At 41.3% G+C, this 21,746-nt stretch overlaps 1 protein-coding gene across 2 annotated transcripts in view; it reads left to right on the top strand.

Annotated features, from left to right (window-relative positions):
• The window catches only part of LOC138959350 (uncharacterized), a 94,120-nt gene that overhangs the window by 10,442 nt on the left and 61,932 nt on the right, over positions 1–21,746 (top strand). For both annotated transcript variants that reach the window (XM_070330780.1, XM_070330779.1), the window contains exon 3: positions 18,766–18,854. In XM_070330780.1, coding sequence (XP_070186881.1) covers positions 18,766–18,854 — 89 coding nt within the window. The remainder of the gene's footprint in view (positions 1–18,765; positions 18,855–21,746) is intronic.

Genomic DNA, 21,746 nt, shown 5'->3' with positions numbered 1-21,746 from the left:
GAGCCGAACTCATTTTGACCTGAGTTCAGGATGCAGTAGGAATAGCATAGCACACGAAATACGCAAGCTAGATAAACAAATCAACCTGTTCAGGGTAGATATAATTGATTTGACTTTCTTCTCGAATGTAAAAGTTGCAAAGTTTTGCCTATTGTCATTTTAGGTCGATTTTTAATAGGGCCCTTCCGTTTTTGTTTGGTGGATTTTGAGGGTACCCTTATTCAAGTTGAGCGGCGGTCACGTGATCCATGTAAAAGATATTTTTAATCCCAAAAGTGATCCTAATAGTCAAGGGAACGGTCTTAACAGGCATATAATGAAATTCCACGAGCATTAATGCTTTATTTTGGGTTCGAAATTTGTTGCAATAATTTTTTGGCCAAGTTTATTTACGAGTGGCTTGTTCACCGTTTGTATCTTTTGACCGATATCAAAAACAAGAACCATAACCAAGTGAGGATGAACTTCGGTTGTACATTTCAATGCTTCTTAGTCTGAGGTGCATGGAAGTTGGTTCCGCACAATGACAATGACTATCTATAGTTAGGCCTACATCGCTTACTTCACTTTGTCTCTGATATCTTGGCATCAAAAACAGCTAACACGGGCAGATCCCTTTTGCTCAAGCTGCACATTCTCGGCGTCAGCTTAACAATACGCCATATGGACACTGCCTATAGGCCGCTGGTTTTAACTGATTAATTGTTGCTTCAATTGTCGATGACAGTAGATCGCGCCCAAGTCGTGTGTATATGTCAACATTTATAACTCGCTAATAATTGAGAACTTGACATTGTACTTGAGTGCTGGCCGCCACAGAAGCTAGGTACCCACTTTTTGTAAGGAACGATAGGCACATTTATTAACTTTCTCACCGTTTTACTCTTACAGAAATTACATTATGCTTCCGTTTTCTTTTAAGCATACCATGTGTTGGTGCACAGAAGAACCATGGAAGTGTACAAGGGCTTTTAAAGTAACAGAGTGCAAGTCAAGAACCAAGGAACTCTTATTTTTTTCTGTCAAACAAGTACGCTTTGGAATGGTGTACAGAATAGACATGTAAGTGTACACAATGCTACTCCATGAATGAAACAGATCCTTGCCATGACACTCGCTACGGTGTCCACGTCGAGAGTGTAATAAGCTTTTATCACACAAATCATATAATTGGTGCACTTAAGCGCGCGCTTTCAGGGAAGTTTACAAGTACGTGTAACATGTTTCTGCTTTGCATGATAATTTAGAAACGAGGAGGGGTAGGGGTAACAACGGCGCTACTGGATACAGTGTCCGCTTCAAGACTTTGCATACACATAGAACAAAGATCGAGAATGACAAATCTCAAACAAACAAACAAACAAAAACCACACAAACAAACAAACAAAATAACAAACAAAAACATAAACACACAAACGAACAAACAAAACAAACAAACAAAAAACAACCACAAACAAACAAACAAACAATTGAAAAACCAACACACAATCACAATTAAAAAACCAAACAAACAATCTGCAGTAAAACAGTTCAATTAGGCCCAAGAAGAAAAACAAATCCTCAAGTAAGGTTAACAGTGATGAAAGAAAGCACAATAGAGAGAGAGGGAGAGAGATCATCGTGATCAACACAATACTTAGTCTCTAACTGAGTAATATTATTTTCCTTCAAAAGACACACTACCGAGTTTATACAATGACATCATTACATAAGGTGTGTGTACACGCTATAGCCTACGGTTTGTTCCCCTTTCGGTCAAAATTTGATCAGCAAACACTACTTTAGCTTTCCACCGGTCACTTTACAAAACACACTCACTTGTAGTCCTTCCAACTGACCCCCTTCCAACTCTCTCTCTCTCTCTCTCTCTCTCTCTCTCTCTCTCTCTCTCTTACAAAACACTCTCTCTCTCTCTCTCACTCACTCTCTCTCTCTCTCTCTCTCTCTCTCTCTCTCTCTCTCTCTCTCTCTTACAAAACACACTCACTTGTAGTCCTTCCAACTGACCCCTAGACATTCTTCGTTTTTGTCCCTGTTTTTCTTCTGCACGGTTCAAGGGATTATGTCTCTCTCTCTCTCTCTCTCTCTCTCTCTCTCTCTCTCTCTCTCTCTCTCTCTCTCTCTCTCTCTCTCTCCTTGTTATTCGTTTCATGTGTGTATTGTAGTATAAGGACTAGCTGTAAGAAAGGACCATATGGACCTAATGCTATCATCCCTCGGTAATAAAGTAACTCTCTCTCTCTCTCTCTCTCTCTCTCTCTTTCTCTCTCTCTCTCTCTCACTCACTCTCTCTCTCCCCCTTCCGAGTTAGTCTTGCTGTTTTTTAGTGTGGTATTTACGAACTATATTAGACAAGTGTATTGATATTCGTGAGAAATACTGCAAAGCGCGGGGAGTACAGATTTATTCTGTGGTTCGCGCTTTAAAAGCTTTCATTATTTTCATCATTATGAAAACGGAGGCATCCCGAAGCAATTGTTGTCGTCGTAGTCTTTTGTTGATTAGGATTCTGCTTTTGTTAACAATGCCTCTTCTTCTTTTTTTTCTCCGTTTTTTTTTTCTCGTCATCTTCTTCCTTTCTTAATTTGTTTTATTCGCTCTGCGGAGTATGTCTTCATTTCAATCTCCCACGTCTGAATGTCAGAAATGTCTCCATTATAGTATCTTTTCAATTCTGTCTCCCTCCTGAGCTTTTAAATGATATGTCAGACTTTCAGACATTCAAATAGTGAGAGTTTGTTTTCCTTTTTTGTGACAGAAATACTTGTATAATATGTGAGTGCGTGTGTGTGTGCGTGTTCATATTCGCAAGGATATTCTGCACAGTGTAAGACAAGCATAACGAATGGTTGCGAATGCCTTGCGAGCGTTACGAATACATTGCGATGATTACGAATGTCTTGCGAATACTTACGAGTACGTTGCGAAAAAGTTAAGAATATGACTTCCTTGCGAATATTAGGAACATGTTGCTTTGTCATCATTTTCACGAGTTTTCATTCACAAGCACCTGGGAAATAAATCTCATGTTCCCCAGGCAATAAATCCCCGGTTACCATAGTTGCAGGAAGCAGGTTATACATGGATAATTAAAAGCAAACCCAATAGAAACGCTCGGGGATTCTTCGGCTCTTTTCATGGGCGTTTTCCCAGACCTAAACAGACGACACGACACTGCTTTGCAAAGTGCCACAAACGAACTGGCAAACTGGCAAAAGTAAAAAAATTTTTTTTTTATTTCATGAAAGGTCATAAATTCATCACAATTTGTGTACGCATATATGTGTGTTTGTGTTTGTGTGTGAGTGTATGAGTGTGTGTGTGTGTGTGTGTGTGTGTGTGTGTGTGTGTGTGTGTGTGTGTGTGTGTGTGTGTGTGTGTGCGAGAGAGAAAGAGAGAGAGAGAGGTAGAGAGAGAGAGTGAGAGTGTGCGTATGTGTGTTTGTGTGTGTGTGTGTTTATGTGTGTGTGTGTGTGTGTGTATGTGTGTGTGTGTGTGTGTGTTTGTGTGTGTGTGTGTGTGTGTCTGTGTGTGAGTGTGTGTGTGCGTGTGTGTGTTCCTGTGTAAGTGTGTGTGTTTTGTGTTGTTTTTATTTTGTTCTTTTGGGTAAGGGCTTTTGAAGACGACGTTGTGAAATGGAGGAGAGTAGGTCTTTAACAGTTCCACCAAAGTATCGATTTGTTTGTTCCTTGAAACACACAAAGAAGAACTTGTTCGCGCACCTTTGATCGTTTCATCAGACTATCAGGCATAGACTACCTCTCAAGGTAACTCTGGAAATAACCTTTCACGGACCCATGGCAATTGTATCGAATTACTCTACAGTCTGGTGATTTAGTTTCCAGATAAGTGGTCTAATAGTCTACCAGCAGTGTCCCTCCGAGTAAAAGACACAGTTAAACGGATATAAAATGACTGATTTGTGTGGAGTACCGTTTGTAGGCCTTCATTTGTTAAGAGTGAGCGTAAGAAGACATACAATGGCCGCTGTTTCTTTCAGGACTAGCTATATATACACTTTTACTTACCCTTTTTATGTCGTTGTGCATTCATCAGAGGCTTGTCCAATAAAATGTGGACACAGTATGAAACAGAACTTCTGGTCTGGTCTAAGGCATACAGGCAAAATATATAGATTTGTCCAAAAGACATAAACATGAAAGCCAACCTCAGACTTTTCTTCTATAAATCGAATATAGGCTAACTTCCTTGCTCGAAACCGAAAAATCATAGAAGAAAGCGTATACATACAGGTATTGTATGCACCATGACGAATAGCGGTCTGTCTAATGCTTAGATGTATCATACGCGTAGTATGACTTTGTGAGATATTTATAATTCAGGTCACAAATTGGGGGGGTTGAGATATTTGTGGGGTGGGGTTGCATTGAGCGGGAGGGGGGGGGGGGGGGGGGGGTACAAGGGGTGCAAGAAAGGGGTGTAAGTATGGGTGTGCTAATGGGGTGCAATGAAACACACTGGCTTTGTCATTTAGATCGAACAGCGGGTAAACGGTCAGTCAATTAGGAATGGTCAGCCAATACCGTCACGTTATCGTCGACTGTTTGTCTTGTACATATATATAAAAATAACACACCGTCTCAGCCTTTCAACCCTAGTGGTTACTGATATACATAATTATATACACACCGCAATGCTTTGACAGTTAGTCTACCTTGTTGGCGTTGTGTGGCAGAGCGAGAGACTTAAAATTCAGTTGTTAAAGGCACAGTAAGCCTCCCGTAAACCATCACAGATACGGTCAGACTTTTACACACAGTACAAATACCCTTTCATTTAAACACTCACCGATTGAGAACATCCTAGGTGCCCTCCGTAAAGAGCGAACAATTTTCAAAGAATTTATTTTTGCGTGGTTTATCTTACCCCTGAGCCATCGTGAACCCGTGTGATCCAGTTTCCCTTTTTCACAATGTAGTCGTCAGTTAGTCATTTGAATGCGACTCGATGTCAGCTTATCTACAATAGCACGTTTTTATGCACGAAACAAACGGCTGTGGTTCACAAGAACTCTAGCGATGGCTTTTGACTGTTGAGAGGAACGGCGATATGCCGCATAAACCGTCGTCTGCTACGACCCTTGCGTGACCCTGCTTCCGGGCTTTTCTTTTTTCAAACTTTCACAACTTCGAATTGCACTGATCTTGTCTTGATGAAAACACGCTGTCAATTTATTATTTAGATTTTAAAAGTTAGGTCTAGCGCAAAAACGCACCACGGTCCAAAAACTTTCTGATTATCATCGATCCACGGCTATCGCCAGTTTAAGGGAAGTAACTCATTTTTGAACTGAGTTCAGGATGGGTCCAAAAAGTGTTCGAGACAATCTGCAAAATTAATTCTTTAAAAATTGCTCGCTCTTTACGTAGGGCACCTAGGATGTTCCCGTTTGGTGAGCGTTCAAATGGAAGGGTGTTTGTACTGTGTGTAAAAGCCTGACAGTATCTGTGATGGTTTACGGGAGGCTTACTGTCCGGGCGTGATTTCCGGGATATTCATAACAGCCGTCTGTTACAGTACTGTCTGGTTGGCCAGTACTATCTGGTCAAATGGGTCAAAATAGCCATTTCTGCACTTTCGCTGCTTGTGGAAGACACTTCAAATACTCCTATGATACGAGTGATAAATATCAAGCCTACTGACAAACTGCCACATTTTCGCGTTTCGTTACATTTTCATTTTTATATAATTTTCTCAAGCAATGGGAACTCCCTTTGTGTCCCCAAAACTGATGAAAAATGCCGTACCGTAGTCATTCTAATGAATACAGTCACGAACACCATGCATCAGTAGGCTTTTGTTTTCAACTCAGTTAAATTTAACAATGTTTGCTTTTTGAAACTTTTTTAGGTTGTTAAATGTATCGTTCAGGAACTGAAAGAGTTTGCTAGTACTGCACGGCTTATTACTTAAATGTTAAGAATAGTGAGATACTTATATACCTTATATTTTATGTATTGCCTGATTACTATATCGGATACAGACGAGGTGGTCGTTTTTGAAATAACAATGTGAAGATTTATTTACAGAATGACAAACTCTCTCTCTCTCTCTCTCTCTCTCTCTCTCTCTCTCTCTCTCTCTCTCTCTCTCTCTCTCTCTCTCTCTCTCTCTCTCATTTGAATTCAAAAACACATTTATATGATCGGGGTTCCTATGTCAGACTTGTACTCTTTCATTTCTTATTTGCATTAAGTGTTTAGCTGCACTAATAGTGGTTTGTATTCTGAATGGATGTGTGTGTGTGTGTGTGTGTGTGTGTGTGTGTGTGTGTGTGTGTGTGTGTGTGTGTGTGTGTGTGTGTGTGTGTGTGTGTGTTTTAAGTGCACAGACAAACAATAAAAGTAAACAAGAACTTAGCTTTAGCTAGTTCGTTGTATCCACATCCTGCTGGTAAACCGCATGCTTTATTTCAAATTTATTTAAAATTCTTGTTTGTAACGTATTGTTTTGTCAATAACTAACGTTCCAACAAACTACCTTTCTTGTTTTTCGCCATGTATCAACTTAGCACAATAAAGAATCTGTAGTTGAGAAATCGCACTACTTCCTCAGTGTTAACATAAACCCATCAACCTTGTAACCAGGTTGTTAAGTACCAGCCTGCCCGGGAAAACGATTCGGGGGTTCATCATTAGAGCTGTTGTTAACCCGTGATTTGTAAAAATGTAAAAAAACCAATTACAAATCTCGGGGCGCCCCGAATAATGTAACAATTGTTACATTATTCGTGGCGGATGTAGCTTTTTCTTGAAATTGCTATCGAGATTTTCTCTATAAATATAATTCACAAGGAAACACTAGACTGATAATTATTGTGATGCACACAAATTCGTGCGTAATGATGCGAATGACCCTTCACCCAGTGAGGTCAAGAACAAAGGGTTTATAAGAGTGTCCAGGATAAATTATTTTTGCTTTCTTACACTCGATGTTTTTCTTATCAGGAGACTACGGATATAAACAATATTTTTCTCTTATCGGAGGAAAAACAAATGTCATCATATTTTTGGAAATGCATTGCATTATATGCCCGCAGACAGGTGCATGAATGTGTATGTGATAATGAATACTTATGTTTGTAAATGTGCGTGCGAATTAATATGTGTATTTTAATGTGTTATTCCCGACTTGTAGTAGGGTTTGGGACATAGCACATGGTGGCCGCCATTATTAGCCTCGGCTTTCCCATATGTGTGTGGGGCTTCAAACCTCCTGTTAAAATACACGTGGAAAAAGCACTTTTGGACAGGAATTAAGATAAGTGTCGTCGCGGTTTTATTTGGTCTGAATCGCTCTACACACACACACACGCACAGACAGACAGACAAACAGACAGACACACACACACACACACACACACACACACACACACACACACACACACACACACATACACCATGACCCTCGTCTCGATTCCCCCCGGCTCTATGTTAAAACATTTAGTCAAAACTTGACTAAATGTAATCACGTTTTAACAGCTGTCAAGATATTACACGCTTTTCGTTTCATTTATTGTACCCGTCCTAACACGCTGAAACGGCCGACAGAGATGCCGTGACACAGTCTTAGACCGTGACACATATAATAATAATAATAATAATAATAATAATAATAATAAAGATAGCTTATATAGCGCCGCTTCACAAATTTAACTATGCTCTTAGCGCTGTACATCGAGATATAACAATTTCAATAATATTATAATAATACACATTTACAAATATCACTCACGTGCATACATCCTCGTGCACACCACGCGCATACACACTCCCACTCATTAACAAGTGCTTCCATCCCCCTGCCACTGAGATGTTCATATACCCCCCTGGACAAGCTCACACCATGTCCGTCTCCTCTCTAGACTGTACATACACTCAGCAAGAAAAAGAAAGACTAAATGCAAAATTCATACAGAACCCTATAGCTCAATCAAAGCTGAAGCAACTATACAATAAAGACACATTCAAACAACAAATCTAACTTCACCTCTAACAGTCTATAAAGATGGCAAGGACAATTTACAAGGATTCGCGAAAAAGGTGCGTTTTAAGGGAACTGCGGAAAGAGTCCTTAGAAGCAGAATGGCGAACGGAGGAAGGGAGAGAATTCCAGACAATGGCAGCCGCAGAAGCAAACGAGACACACACAACAAACTCGGGCCACCGCCCCCCCCCCCCCCCCCCCCCCCCGCCCCCCCCCCCCGCCCCCCCCCCAACCTCCACCTGCCCCCACCCCCCCCCCCCACACACACACAGAGTACACAGAGAGAGAGAGAGAGAGAGAGAGAGAGAGAGAGAGAGAGAGAGAGAGAGAGAGAGAGAGAGAGAGAGAGAGAAGCATCCCACAAAGAGAAACTTAAAAGCGTAATAATAACTGGCGAGCCCGGCCTTAATTGAGTAAGGACGGTACTAGCTGTGGCTCTGACTCATAACCTTGACCGACTTATAGCATCCTGCTTAATGCTAAAGACCTTGTTACATAGTCGTTTTTTCGTTAGTTTCGTTCTGTTAATTCTGCTCGGTATCTTGTATATTCTTGTATCAATGTGGATTTTCTGTTAAAAAACTGATTTTCAATAGACACTTTAAAAGTGAGAGACTTTTAGTGCTTTTGTCTTCAGTGTCTGAGCTTTGAAGCAGCAGGAAATTGCGGCATTTTCTTCAAATAAACATGATGTCTGCAGTTGACACGCGCGCTCACATAAGAGAGAGAGAGAGAGAGAGAGAGAGAGAGAGAGAGAGAGAGAGAGAGAGAGAGAGAGAGAGAGAGAGAGAGGGAGAGGGAGAGACTGAGAGAGAGAGCGAGAGACAGAGCGAGCGAGAGACAGAGCGAGCGAGAGACAGAGAAATAATAATAATAAATAATAATGATAATAAATGAGCATTTGTATAGTGCAACATCATAACTTTACAATTATGCTCTTTGCGCTTGACACATTTAAAATTAAAACACAGTTATACAAAGAGAAAGAGGAAGGAAGAGAGAGAGATATATAAAGAGAGAGAGAGGGAGATAAAGAGAGAGAGATATATAAAGAGAGAGACTTAGACTTAGACTTAGAACATTTTATTCACATAAAGGGTAGACATTTTAGGCCATAGGCTTAATCTTACAATGTGCCCTTTACATTCACACAAACACATATTCACGCGTGCGCCCGACTAGAATCATAGAAACATAGAGAGAGAGAGAGAGAGAGAGAGAGAGAGAGAGAGAGAGAGAGAGAGAGAGAGAGAGAGAGAGAGAGAGAGAGAGAGAGAGAGAGAGAGAGAGAGAGAGAGAGAGAGAGAGAGAGAGAGAATTTTATCACAGAAGGGAGGAAGAGAGAGAGAGAGAGAGAGAGAGAGAGAGAGAGAGAGAGAGAGAAAGAGGGAGGAAGAGAGAGAGAGAGAGAATTGAACTTTATTGAATTGAATTGAACTTTATTTAACAAGGATTAAGATTTAAGGCTACGCCTTTTCTTACAATCTGTACTTGAGACGCACAGACACACAATGATAAAATTGAAAAAGTAAAAATTAAAAAGAGAGAAAGAAAGAGAGAGAGAGAGAGAGAGAGAGAGAGAGAGAGAGAGAGAGAGAGAGAGAGGGAGATGGAGGGGGGTGGAGAGAGAGTGAGTCAACCCGAAAAGAAAAGCCGGATAGCGATATTTTGACAACTGTGTCAGTGTGGGTGAAAGGCTACACGTACAGGGGCGGTGCGTGTGTGTGTTTTCGCCGTGAGAGTACTGGCTTCGCTCATAACTTTATTTTTACTTTATTTTTATTTTTATAGCATCATTGCTTGAGCATCTCGCGACGGCGACAATTTTAGACCTGTGTACGGGACGCTTTAAATCTGCTCGCAAAGGCAAAAGAAGTTTCGTTCAGGGAGAAATCCTTACTTGTTCACTGCTATCCAGATAGTACTGGTTTGCCAGGTAATACTGTAACAGCCGTCCAGCACCAAAACGAGGCGCCATTGTTGTAGAGGAACAAGTCCACGAAAATAAATTCTTTGAAAATGTCTCACGCTCAACAGAAAGCAGCCAGGATGTTCCCGTTCGGTGAGCGTTTAAATGGAAGTATGCTTGTATTGTATGTAGACGCTCGGGGAGCTCTGTGATGGTTTACGGGAGGCTTACTGTGCCTTTAAATGAGATGCAGTGTTCACCTTAAATGGATTTTTTTTCAGGACTTGATTGTTTTATTTACACCCGTGCGCGAACTGTTTTCGAGTTTAAAATTCACCAAGCGTTTGGCTGTTCATCGTTCATGTTTTTTTGCATCTTGTGTGTAAGGACTTCATTAGTGTAAACGTTAACTGGGTGTATCTAATTGTGTTGAGACATTTTCCGATGAACTCTTGCAATGTGGGTAGCTGGATTGTTCGCACTTTTGTACGCACTCTTTTCAAGGTGAAGTGCGTATTTGTCCCGCGAGTGTGACTATTTCCCTTTGTGTTCATTGCATTTTGATCGTGAAGACAGCATTGGTGTAGCGGTAACTTGTCTTAATTGCCCTCTGCGTTCAAGCTATCTTCAACAGTATGTGATGTCTGGATCAGTTTTGCAGAGCTTCTGAAGAACCAAAATGGTAAGCATACATAACGTGCGAGCGTGTATGAGTGTGTGCGTGTGTGTGTGTGTGTGTGTGTGTGTGTGTGTGTGTGAGCTGGTACCCTAGTCTCAACTGGGGCTTACACAATGCTAGGCCTGTAATTCTTGTAGATAGTATCTCCTGATGTTGTTTCTCCATTTGTTTCGATAAACGTCTTTGATGTTGTAATATTAGCCCTTTAAAAAATAGTTGCGACGATAATGTTCAGTCAAAATCATTTAATTGTTTAAAAAAAACCAACTTTGACCCGGTCCGGAGTGTGTTTTTAATATGTTATGTTATATGAAGTCTTATATCGCGCGCGTATCTCCAGACTCGGACTCAAGGCGCAGGGATCTATCTATGCCGTGTGAGATGGAATTTTTTACACAATACATCACGCATTCACATCGGCCAGCAGATCGCAGCCATTTCGGCGCATATCCTACTTTTCACGGCCTATTATTCCAAGTCACACGGGTATTTTGGTGGACATTTTTTTTTATCTATGCCTATACAATTTTGCCAGGAAAGACCCTTTTGTCAATCGTGGGATCTTTAATGTGCACACCCCAATGTAGTGTACACGAAGGGACCTCGGTTTTTCGTCTCATCCGAAAGACTAGCACTTGAACCCACCACCTAGGTTAGGAAAGGGGGGAGAAAATTGCTAACGCCCTGACCCAGGGTCGAACTCGCAACCTCTCGCTTCCGAGCGCAAGTGCGTTACCACTCGGCCACCCAGTCCCTAAGAGGAATTTTACGTGTATGACTGTTTTTACCCCGCCATTCAGGCAGCCATACGCCGCTTTCGGGGGAAGCATGCTGGGTATTTTCGTGTTTCTATAACCCACCGAACTCTGACACGGGTTACAGGATCTTTTCCGTGCGCACTCGGTCTTGTGCTTGCGTATACACACGAAGAGGGATAAAGGCACTAGCAGGTGGCAGCGACTGGGGAATTGACCTCACGACCATCCGATTAGGAGGCCGACGTCTTAATTATCCACTATAGGCCACTGCGCCCGTCTACCTTCTTTCGAAGAGCAGGTCTATAAAATAAAAGTTTTAGCCATCGAGCAGTGGTCGTACGTCAACCGTATCGTGTTGACAGGCTTGTGACGGATCGACATAAACGTCAATCACAACAATTGAGTCAACTTGATCGCGTCCCGTCACAATATTTATTTCCTTCTGTGTACGCTAAGGCTAAACCTCCCACCAGATTGGTAGTGATATCTATATACTCTCCTCTTATATACTCTCGTTCCGGTTATCAAACTAAAAAGCATTAGACAGAAGCGTAACACGATTATCGATCGGTATTTGTTTCTCCCCCGACGAAGCTTGTAAAAGTTGACTTGGTTGATTTCTTCAGCTACAATTAATATTAAGACTTCCGCAAAATAGAAGTTCTGGTTGACAAGGGAGCGATCTTCGCAATGGTTCGTTGGTGTTCATTCCGTTCCCTGGAACTTTTGTTGTTGTTCAGTTCAGGCTTTAGGCCAGGGCCGGAAGAGGAGGGGTTGGGGGTCCTTTGGGGGCTCAAGCCCCACCCCCAGCCCTTTTGTGTGTGGTAAAAGCCGTTGCATATATTGTAATTTTATTTCCATGCCAGAAAATGATAACATGAAAAAGTTGTAATTGCTTCCCCCCCAAAAAAGAGGGAGAAAAAAAGAGGCAGATTGAGCAATTTCTAAGCTCATATAGCCCCGTTTGGCTTCTTTGGACCAAAAACATTTCCGGGGGGGGGGGGGGGGGGGGCATCCTCCGGACCCCCCTCGGAATCTCGGTCGCTTCGCTCATTCGTCTAGGTCCCTTATTTACTTAGGGCCGCCACTACTTCCCTACGTCGACACTCTGGAGCATCCCACGTTGAAGACTGACAACAGAAGTACTATTCAGGAAGGGTTGCAGGAACAGTGAGACCGGGCTGGGGTGCACGAAGCAAAACTGGATACCTCCCGGCCACGGGGTCTGATTGGTTGAAATCACAACAGATCTCAATTTCAACCAATCCGACAAAGCGGCTGCGAACCATCCAATAGGGTGGCACCCAGCTTAAAGGCACAGTACGCCTCCCGTAAACCATCACAGATACTGTCAGGCTTTTACACACAGTACAAACACCCTTCCATTTGAACACTCACCGAACGGGAACATCCTAGGTGCCCTACGTAAAGAGCGAGACATTTTCAAAGAATTAATTTTTCGGATTGAGACCATCTCAATCGGACCCATCCTGAACTCAGGTCAAAAATGAGTTACTTCCCTTCAACTGGCGATAGCCGTGGAGCGATGATTGTGCGTTTTGGCGCTAGACCTAACTTTTAAAATCTAAATAATAAATTGACAGCTTGTTACACAAACATTCTTAAATCATAAAAGAATTATTTTTTCATCAAGACAAGATCAGTACAATTCGAAGTTTTGAAAGTTCGAAAAAAGTAAAAGCCCGGACGCAGGGTCACGCAAGGTTGTGGTTTTTGTAGCAGACGACGGTTTATAGGCAATCAAAAGCCATCGCTCGAGTTCTTATGAACCACATTCGTTTGTTTCGTGAAAAGTCAGAGGTACATAATAACGTGCTATTGCAGATAAGCTCACAGCGAGCCGCATTCAAATTACTAACTGACGACTGCATTGCGAAAAAGGGAAACTGGATCACACGGGTTCACGAGGGCTCAGGGCTAGGGGTAAGATAAACCACGCAAAAATAAATTCTTTGAAAATTGCTCGCTCTTTACGTAGGGCACCTATGATGTTCCCGTTTGGTGAGCGTTCAAATGGAAGGGTGTTTGTACTGTGTGTAAAAGCCTGACAGTATCTGTGATGGTTTACGGGAGGCGCACTGTGCCTTTAAGCTTCGTGCACATTAGCCCTGGGCTCGTATTCTTGAAAAAGCTGCAAAATTGTGTCCTTTAAAGTCAAACTGTCGTTTAACTACCGCCCGGTATTTATTTTTACTGCCCAGTAATTATTTATTTTCCCCCGGTATTAATGTGTGTCTGGCGGAAGGTCGGCAGCTACCAGAATTGGTTATTTTTAGAATTGGAGATTCCTCATGCTTGCTCCTCTCTACAAACAATATTTGAACAAGATTTATTCTTGAAAAAGCTGCAACTCATATACTGGCCTGTAAAACTCATTAAGTCCGCCAACTGCTAAGTGTTATTTATGAAACACCGGTAAGTCCTTACCGGGTTGTCTCCGAGCTGTAAAGTTAGAGGACCCCTCCCCCTCCTGTAAAGTCGCTACCTGTCAGTAACTTCACCAACACTGTCCATTAAAACCGTCAAGTTCGAATAAATCTTGTTCAAATATTGTTCGTAGATTTATGTCCCTCATGGACACACATTGGTGTCATTTAAGCACCGATGCATTGCGGTCAAATACGAGCTTCTGCTCGCGAAAGATTTCAACCGATGCTCGATCATAACGGCGTGTTGCAAAAGCGTGCTTGCGTCTTCTTTAATGCATTACAGTGGCGAGCATTTGGTGTCTGATTCCGTAGCCGAACGGTTATCGAATTCGCCTGATGCGCAATTGAGTCGAGTACAAATCGCCATCAGGCCTTACTTTTTTTTTTTTTTACTCTTTGTCATTAATTTTGTTTGTTTTTACATTTAGTCAAGTTTTGACTAAATGTTTTAACGTAGAGGGGGGAATCGAGACGAGGGTCGTGGTGTATGTGCGTGTGTGTGTGTGTCTGTGTGTGTGTGTGTGTGTGTGTGTGTAGAGCGATTCAGACTAAACTACTGGACCGATCTTTATGAAATTTGACATGAGAGTTCCTGGGTATGATATCCCCAGACGTTTTTTTCATTTTTTTGATAAATGTCTTTGATGACGTCATATCCGGCTTTTCGTGAAAGTTGAGGCGACACTGTCACGCCCTCATTTTTCAACCAAATTGGTTAAAATTTTGGTCAAGTAATCTTCGACGAAGCCCGGACTTTGGTATTGCATTTCAGCGTGATGGCTTAAAAATTAATTAATGACTTTGGTCATTAAAAATCTGAAAATTGCAAAAAAAATATTTTTTTTATAAAACGATCCAAATTTACGTTCATCTTATTTTCCATCATTTGCTGATTCCAAAAACATATAAATATGTTATATTTGGATTAAAAACAAGCTCTGAAAATTAAATATATAAAAATTATTATCAAAATTAATTTGTCGAAATCAATTTAAAAACACTTTCACCTTATTCCTTGTCGGTTCCTGATTCCAAAAACATATAGATATGATATGTTTGGATTAAAAACACGCTCAGAAAGTTAAAACGAAGAGAGGTACAGAAAAGCGTGCTATCATTCTCAGCGGCTCCGAAAGGGTTTGATTCTCCAGTAGGCTGTCTGTGAAGAGTTCTTTCTAGATCTAATTCTTACCCCCTTCCCCCACCTCTTCCATTACCTCTAGTGTGCTCCCTGCTTTCAAAATTCCTTGTTGGAATGTAGGCGGTGGAGACACACAGAGTAAAGGATGATCTCCCTTGCTCATGAATAATTTCTATGCATTCTTGCTTTGACGTCATTCTATATTTAACTTTTCTGTAAAAGTACAAGCGATCGAGTGCACATTTTGGCTTTTTTAGCAGCGCTCTCATTATAACTTTCTATTTTGTTGCTTCAACAACCAAGAGCAGCTGCTGATACTTCAAAATTTCTTTTTCTTACTCTTCACTGACAGTTGCAGGAGAGTCAAAGAAAGATTCTCATCTATGCAGAGGGCCTACCGCAGAAATGTGGTTTTCTCTTTTGCATAGAAGTTTGAGAGTTCTTCTCTGTTTTATGCCAAGAGACTGCCTGATGAGAGCTTCTCAGCTCGAAACCGGTAGCAGTCTTGGTTAAACAAAAACGGACCTTTTCAGGTTCAGCACTCTATGAGAATGCCCTTAAATGCACTTACGGGGAATTCCCAATCCATTGAGGTTGTGGAACTCTCCTCGGGTTATTCTTGTTCAGTGTTGCAATCGGCTCCGAAAGGGTTTGATTCTCCAGTAGGCTGTCTGTGAAGAGTTCTTTCTAGATCTAATTCTTACCCCCTTCCCCCACCTCTTCCATTACCTCTAGTGTGCTCCCTGCTTTCAAAATTCCTTGTTGGAATGTAGGCGGTGGAGACACACAGAGTAAAGGATGATCTCCCTTGCTCATGAATAATTTCTATGCATTCTTGCTTTGACGTCATTCTATATTTAACTTTTCTGTAAAAGTACAAGCGATCGAGTGCACATTTTGGCTTTTTTAGCAGCGCTCTCATTATAACTTTCTATTTTGTTGCTTCAACAACCAAGAGCAGCTGCTGATACTTCAAAATTTCTTTTTCTTACTCTTCACTGACAGTTGCAGGAGAGTCAAAGAAAGATTCTCATCTATGCAGAGGGCCTACCGCAGAAATGTGGTTTTCTCTTTTGCATAGAAGTTTGAGAGTTCTTCTCTGTTTTATGCCAAGAGACTGCCTGATGAGAGCTTCTCAGCTCGAAACCGGTAGCAGTCTTGGTTAAACAAAAACGGACCTTTTCAGGTTCAGCACTCTATGAGAATGCCCTTAAATGCACTTACGGGGAATTCCCAATCCATTGAGGTTGTGGAACTCTCCTCGGGTTATTCTTGTTCAGTGTTGCAATCGGCTCCGAAAGGGTTTGATTCTCCAGTAGGCTGTCTGTGAAGAGTTCTTTCTAGATCTAATTCTTACCCCCTTCCCCCACCTCTTCCATTACCTCTAGTGTGCTCCCTGCTTTCAAAATTCCTTGTTGGAATGTAGGCGGTGGAGACACACAGAGTAAAGGATGATCTCCCTTGCTCATGAATAATTTCTATGCATTCTTGCTTTGACGTCATTCTATATATATATATATATATATCTATATATATATACGACTAGTGTCTGTGTGTGTGTGTGTCTGTGTGTCTGTGTGTCTGTGCGCGATGCGCGGCCAAGGTTCTCGATGGATCTGTTTCAAATTTGGTGATCATATTCAGGTACACCCTGGACACAACCTGGTCGATGAGATATTTCAACACGTGCTCTCAGCGCGCTGCGCGGAACCGATTTTGGTTCCACCTCAGCTATTTTGGTTCCACCTCAGCTTACCCGGGCCCCCATACCGACACACCATAGCCGCTACACCACATCACAACGCCAAAGTTCTCGGTGGTTCTTTTTCAAATTTGGACACCGTATTCAGCTACACCCCGGACACAATATCATCGATGAGATATTTCAACACGTGCTCTCAGCGCGCAGCGCTAAACTCATGTTCGTTTTTGTGTTCATTTCACCATTATAAGTAACTCTTCCTTATCTTCTCCAGTGTTTGGCGTTTATCTCCCTTCCTTCGTGTGGCTTTCCCGTTCAGTTGTAAGTTACTATTTATTTTTAGAATGTCACTGCGCTGTCCAGAACGCTTCCCTTGCACCCGTAAGTTGTTCTTACTGTCAAAGTGAAAAGGTCGAATCAATTTATAGCCACGCGAAAAATACACTCTCACCTATCTCTATATATTTATAGATACAGATATGCATATATATATACGGCTTCTCTGTGTGTGTGTGTGTTTGTGTGTGTGTGTAGGCAAAAACCTATGTATTATAGAGTTCTGTTTGTGATGGGGTCTAGCGGCTTTTGTCTGTCTGCATGTTCTGGCATGTGAGAAGCCACAGCAGATAATATAGGGCTAAGAAATAAGCTCTAAAATTCTCAATCCCGTTTGACAGGACTTCGCCTTTCAAAGGTGATTGTGGTGAACCGCCACGCTGTCTGTCTCTGTCGCGCCGTTCACCCCAAATTCCCGTTTCTGAGAGTGACTATTTTTAGAATGTCACTGCGCTGTCCAGAACGCTTCCCTTGCACCCGTAAGTTGTTCTTACTGTCAAAGTGAAAAGGTCGAATCAATTTATAGCCACGCGAAAAATACACTCTCACCTATCTCTATATATTTATAGATACAGATATGCATATATATATACGGCTTCTCTGTGTGTGTGTGTGTTTGTGTGTGTGTGTAGGCAAAAACCTATGTATTATAGAGTTCTGTTTGTGATGGGGTCTAGCGGCTTTTGTCTGTCTGTATGTTCTGGCATTTGAGAAGCCACAGCAGATAATATAGGGCTAAGAAATAAGCTCTAAAATTCTCAATCCCGTTTGACAGGACTTCGCCTGCAGAGGTGATTGTGATGAACCGCCACGCTGTCTGTCTCTGTCTCGCGATTCACCCCGGCGAAGCCGGGTATTCCTCTAGTATATATATATATTTCCTTCTCTCTCTCTCATTATTTCCCCCTCCTCTCTCTTTATTTCCCTATCTCTCTGTCCCCCCCCCCCTCTCTCTCTCTCTCTCTCTCTCTCTCTCTCTCTCTCTCTCTCTCTCTCGTTATTTAGTTTCTCTCTCTGTCTCTGTCTCTCTCTCTCTCTCTCTATTTCCTTCTCCCTCTGCCCTCTCTCTCTCTCTGTTCTCTCTCTCTCTCTCTCGCTCTCTCTCTCTTCCGTTCTTGCTCGTCTTCCATTTTCTCCGTCTCTTCTCTCTCAATCTGTGTGTGTGTGTGTGTGTGTGTGTGTGTGTGTGTGTGTGTGTGTGTGTGTGTGTGTGTGTGTGTGCTGATTGCCATGACATAATAATGACACACAGGCATCGAAAACAATCTGCAAGAAAGACAAGAGTCATAAAGGAACTGTGTAGACCTGCCGATATCTGTCTCCTTTGGAGCCCAAAGTATTTGTTAATTGTCTTCTGATATGCAGGCTATCGATGGTCTTTCAGAAAACAAAGGCAGAGTTTAAAAACCTTCTGCGTTCACCAGCTGCTCCTTCATGACGACGGCTACATGTATATTATAATGTTATGTATATTTCATTTAGTATTTCGACAAATGTGTTTGTTGACATGTCCTTTTAAGAACCCAGTTTGGATTCAACACAGTCATTGACTACATGCTGCTCAACCTCTACGTGTTTTTGTGTTCATTTTTGCTTACATCAATGCGCGTTTACTATTCTAAAAGCGTACGCAGGAATGGCCTTTTTCTTCCCGGGGCTGAGTTTCATACCACGGCTCAAAGTATGTGTTTTCAGGGCTCGAGACATCCTTTCGGTACCCAGAAAGTGTTTTTTTCTTCATGATGTTGTGTTTTACACTACGACTCAAACTGTGTGTTTTCAGGGCTCGAGGGCACAAAACAGACATTCTTTCCGTACCTACGGACGTCTGACTCTCATCTGCATCAGGCTGTGCAAGATCAGCCTGGAGAGGTGGGTATATATTATCTTGTTTTACTAACACTTGTGCTTTTATTTAAGACATTAGACATGATATTTTATGTGAACCATGTGAAGTGCCATAGTAATACTGCGTGGCTTGAGTACATGTAATACATTTAAACGCAACGAACTACAAACTAAAATGTATAACATCTCACACAAAAGCACCCCAACAAAAATGAAAATGATCGTAGGAAGACAGCTGATAGCAACTCTAGGAACTTTCAGTACGGTTGAACCTCGCAGAAAAAAAGAAATGTTATTCTAAACAAAATTTTCAATTTTTGTCTGGCCGTAAAGGTGACAACCTCCGCGTCAACTCAGAACTGATCGTAAGAACCCTAACCAGGCGAAGTGTTGTTTTGACTTCTGGTGGAGACAGTCGTAATATTCAGACAAGAGATTGCCGAACGCACAGTGGTCAAGTAACGTCAGCAATGTGTCGGGCCAGTTAATCCCTAGATAAGTAAAGATCTCAGTCTCATCACGTCAGTAGAAGGTCGTCGAGGACCTCTGAGAGTAAGACTGACCGCCACAAATTAAAAACAATGGCTCGAGAGGGAGGTAGTTTGTTGGAAACCAGCACCAGAGTTAAGCATTTGCATACGTGTCTTTCTTCTTATCTTGATCGCCAAGTGTCAAGAAGCTCCTGTCAAACTATTTCTGGTCTGCACTTGGTTTTCGTTTTTGTTGATATGCCCTGTAATCTCTCTTGAGCGTGAACACATGTACGAATACGTAGAACATGGCAATACTCGTTGATATTTACAGTTCTAAAGATCAAGACGAGTTATAACAAGTCGCGTAAGGCGAAATTACTACATTTAGTCAAGCTGTGAAACTCACAGAATGAAACTGAACGCACAGCATTTTTTTCACAATGACCGTAGTCCGCCGCTAGTGCAAAAGGCAGTGAAAGTGACGAGCCTGTTTAGCGCGGTAGCGGTTGCGCTGTGCTGCATAGCACGCTTTACTGTACCTCTCTTGGTTTTAACTTTCTGAGCGTGTTTTTAATCCAAACATATGATATCTATATATTTTTGGAATCAGGAACCGACAAGAAATAACATGAAATTGTTTATAAAACGATTTCGGAAATTTAATTTTAATCATAATTTTTATATTTTTAATTTTCAGAGCTTGTTTTTAATCCGAATATAACATATTTATATGTTTTTGGAATCAGAACATGATGAACAATAAAAAAAAAGTAATTTTGGATCGTTTTATAAAAAAAATAATTTTAATTACAATTTTCAGATTTTTAATGACCAAAGTCATTAGTTAATTTTTAAGCCTCCATGCTGAAATGCAATACCGAAGTCCGGCCTGCGTCGAAGATTGCTTGGCCAACATTTCAATAAATTTGATTGAAAAATGAAGGTGTGACAGTGCTGCCTCAACTTTTTACACGGATATGACGTCATCAAAGACATTTATCGAAAAAATGAAAAAATGTCTGGCGATATCATACTCAGGAACTCTCATGTAAAATTTCATAAAGATCGGTCCAGTAGTTTACTCTGAATCGCTCTACACACACACACACACACACACACAGACACACAGACACACAGACACACATACACACACACACAGACACACACAATCACACACACACACACGCACAGCCCAGACACACACACACATACACCACGACCCTAGTCTCGATTCCCCCTCTATGTTAAAACATTTAGTCAAAACTTGACTAAATGTAAAAACAAACAAGTCGCGTAAGGCGAAAATACAATATTTAGTCAAGTAGCTGTCGAACTCACAGAATGAAACTGAACGCAATGCCATTTTGTCAGCAAGACCGTATACTCGTAGCATCGTCAGTCCACCGCTCATGGCAAAGGCAGTGAAATTGACAAGAAGAGCGGGGTAGTAGTTGCGCTAAGAAGGATAGCACGCTTTTCTGTACCTCTCTTTGTTTTAACTTTCTGAGCGTGTTTTTAATCCAAACATATCATATCTATATGTTTTTGGAATCAGGAACCGACAAGGAATAAGATGAAAGTATTTTTAAATTGATTTCGACAATTTAATTTTGATAATAATTTTTATATATTTAATTTTCAGAGCTTGTTTTTAATCCGAATATAACATATTTATATGTTTTTGGAATCAGCAAATGATGGAGAATAAGATAAACGTAAATTTGGATCGTTTTATAAATTTTTACTTTTTTTTACAATTTTCTGATTTTTAATGACCAAAGTCATTAATTAATTTTTAAGCCACCAAGCTGAAATGCAATACCGAAGTCCGGGCTTCGTCGAAGATTACTTGACCAAAATTTCAACCAATTTGGTTGAAAAATGAGGGCGTGACAGTGCCGCCTCAACTTTCACGAAAAGCCGGATATGACGTCATCAAAGACATTTATCAAAAAAAAGAAAAAAACGTTCGGGGATTTCATACCCAGGAACTCTCATGTCAAATTTCATAAAGATCGGTCCAGTAGTTTAGTCTGAATCGCTCTACACACACACACACACACACACACAGACACACACACACACACACACACGCACATACACCACGACCCTCGTTTCGATTCCCCCTCGATGTTAAAATATTTAGTCAAAACTTGACTAAATATAAAAACACCAAAACCAAGAGTCAATCTTGCAACTGTACAAGCAAGCAACAAAAACAAAAAAAAAACTACCCATAGAACATTCTACCACAACCCCGTAAGAAAAGTAGGAGAACGAGTAATCGTAACCAGCTAGCTAACCAGATCGTCAGTTAGATAGAAAGAAGCCAGTCAACCCGTTAGCCAGCATGTACTATAGTGAAAAATAGATCAGTCAGTCAGTCAGTCAATCAGTCAATCAGTCAGTAACTCTACCAGAAGCCAGTTGGCTGGTCAGTCAA

Source organism: Littorina saxatilis, linkage group LG2, assembly GCF_037325665.1.
Source record: "Littorina saxatilis isolate snail1 linkage group LG2, US_GU_Lsax_2.0, whole genome shotgun sequence".
Classification (NCBI taxonomy): domain Eukaryota; kingdom Metazoa; phylum Mollusca; class Gastropoda; order Littorinimorpha; family Littorinidae; genus Littorina; species Littorina saxatilis.
Note: the sequence above shows the minus strand (reverse complement) of the source record. Positions and strands in the feature narration are given on the sequence as shown.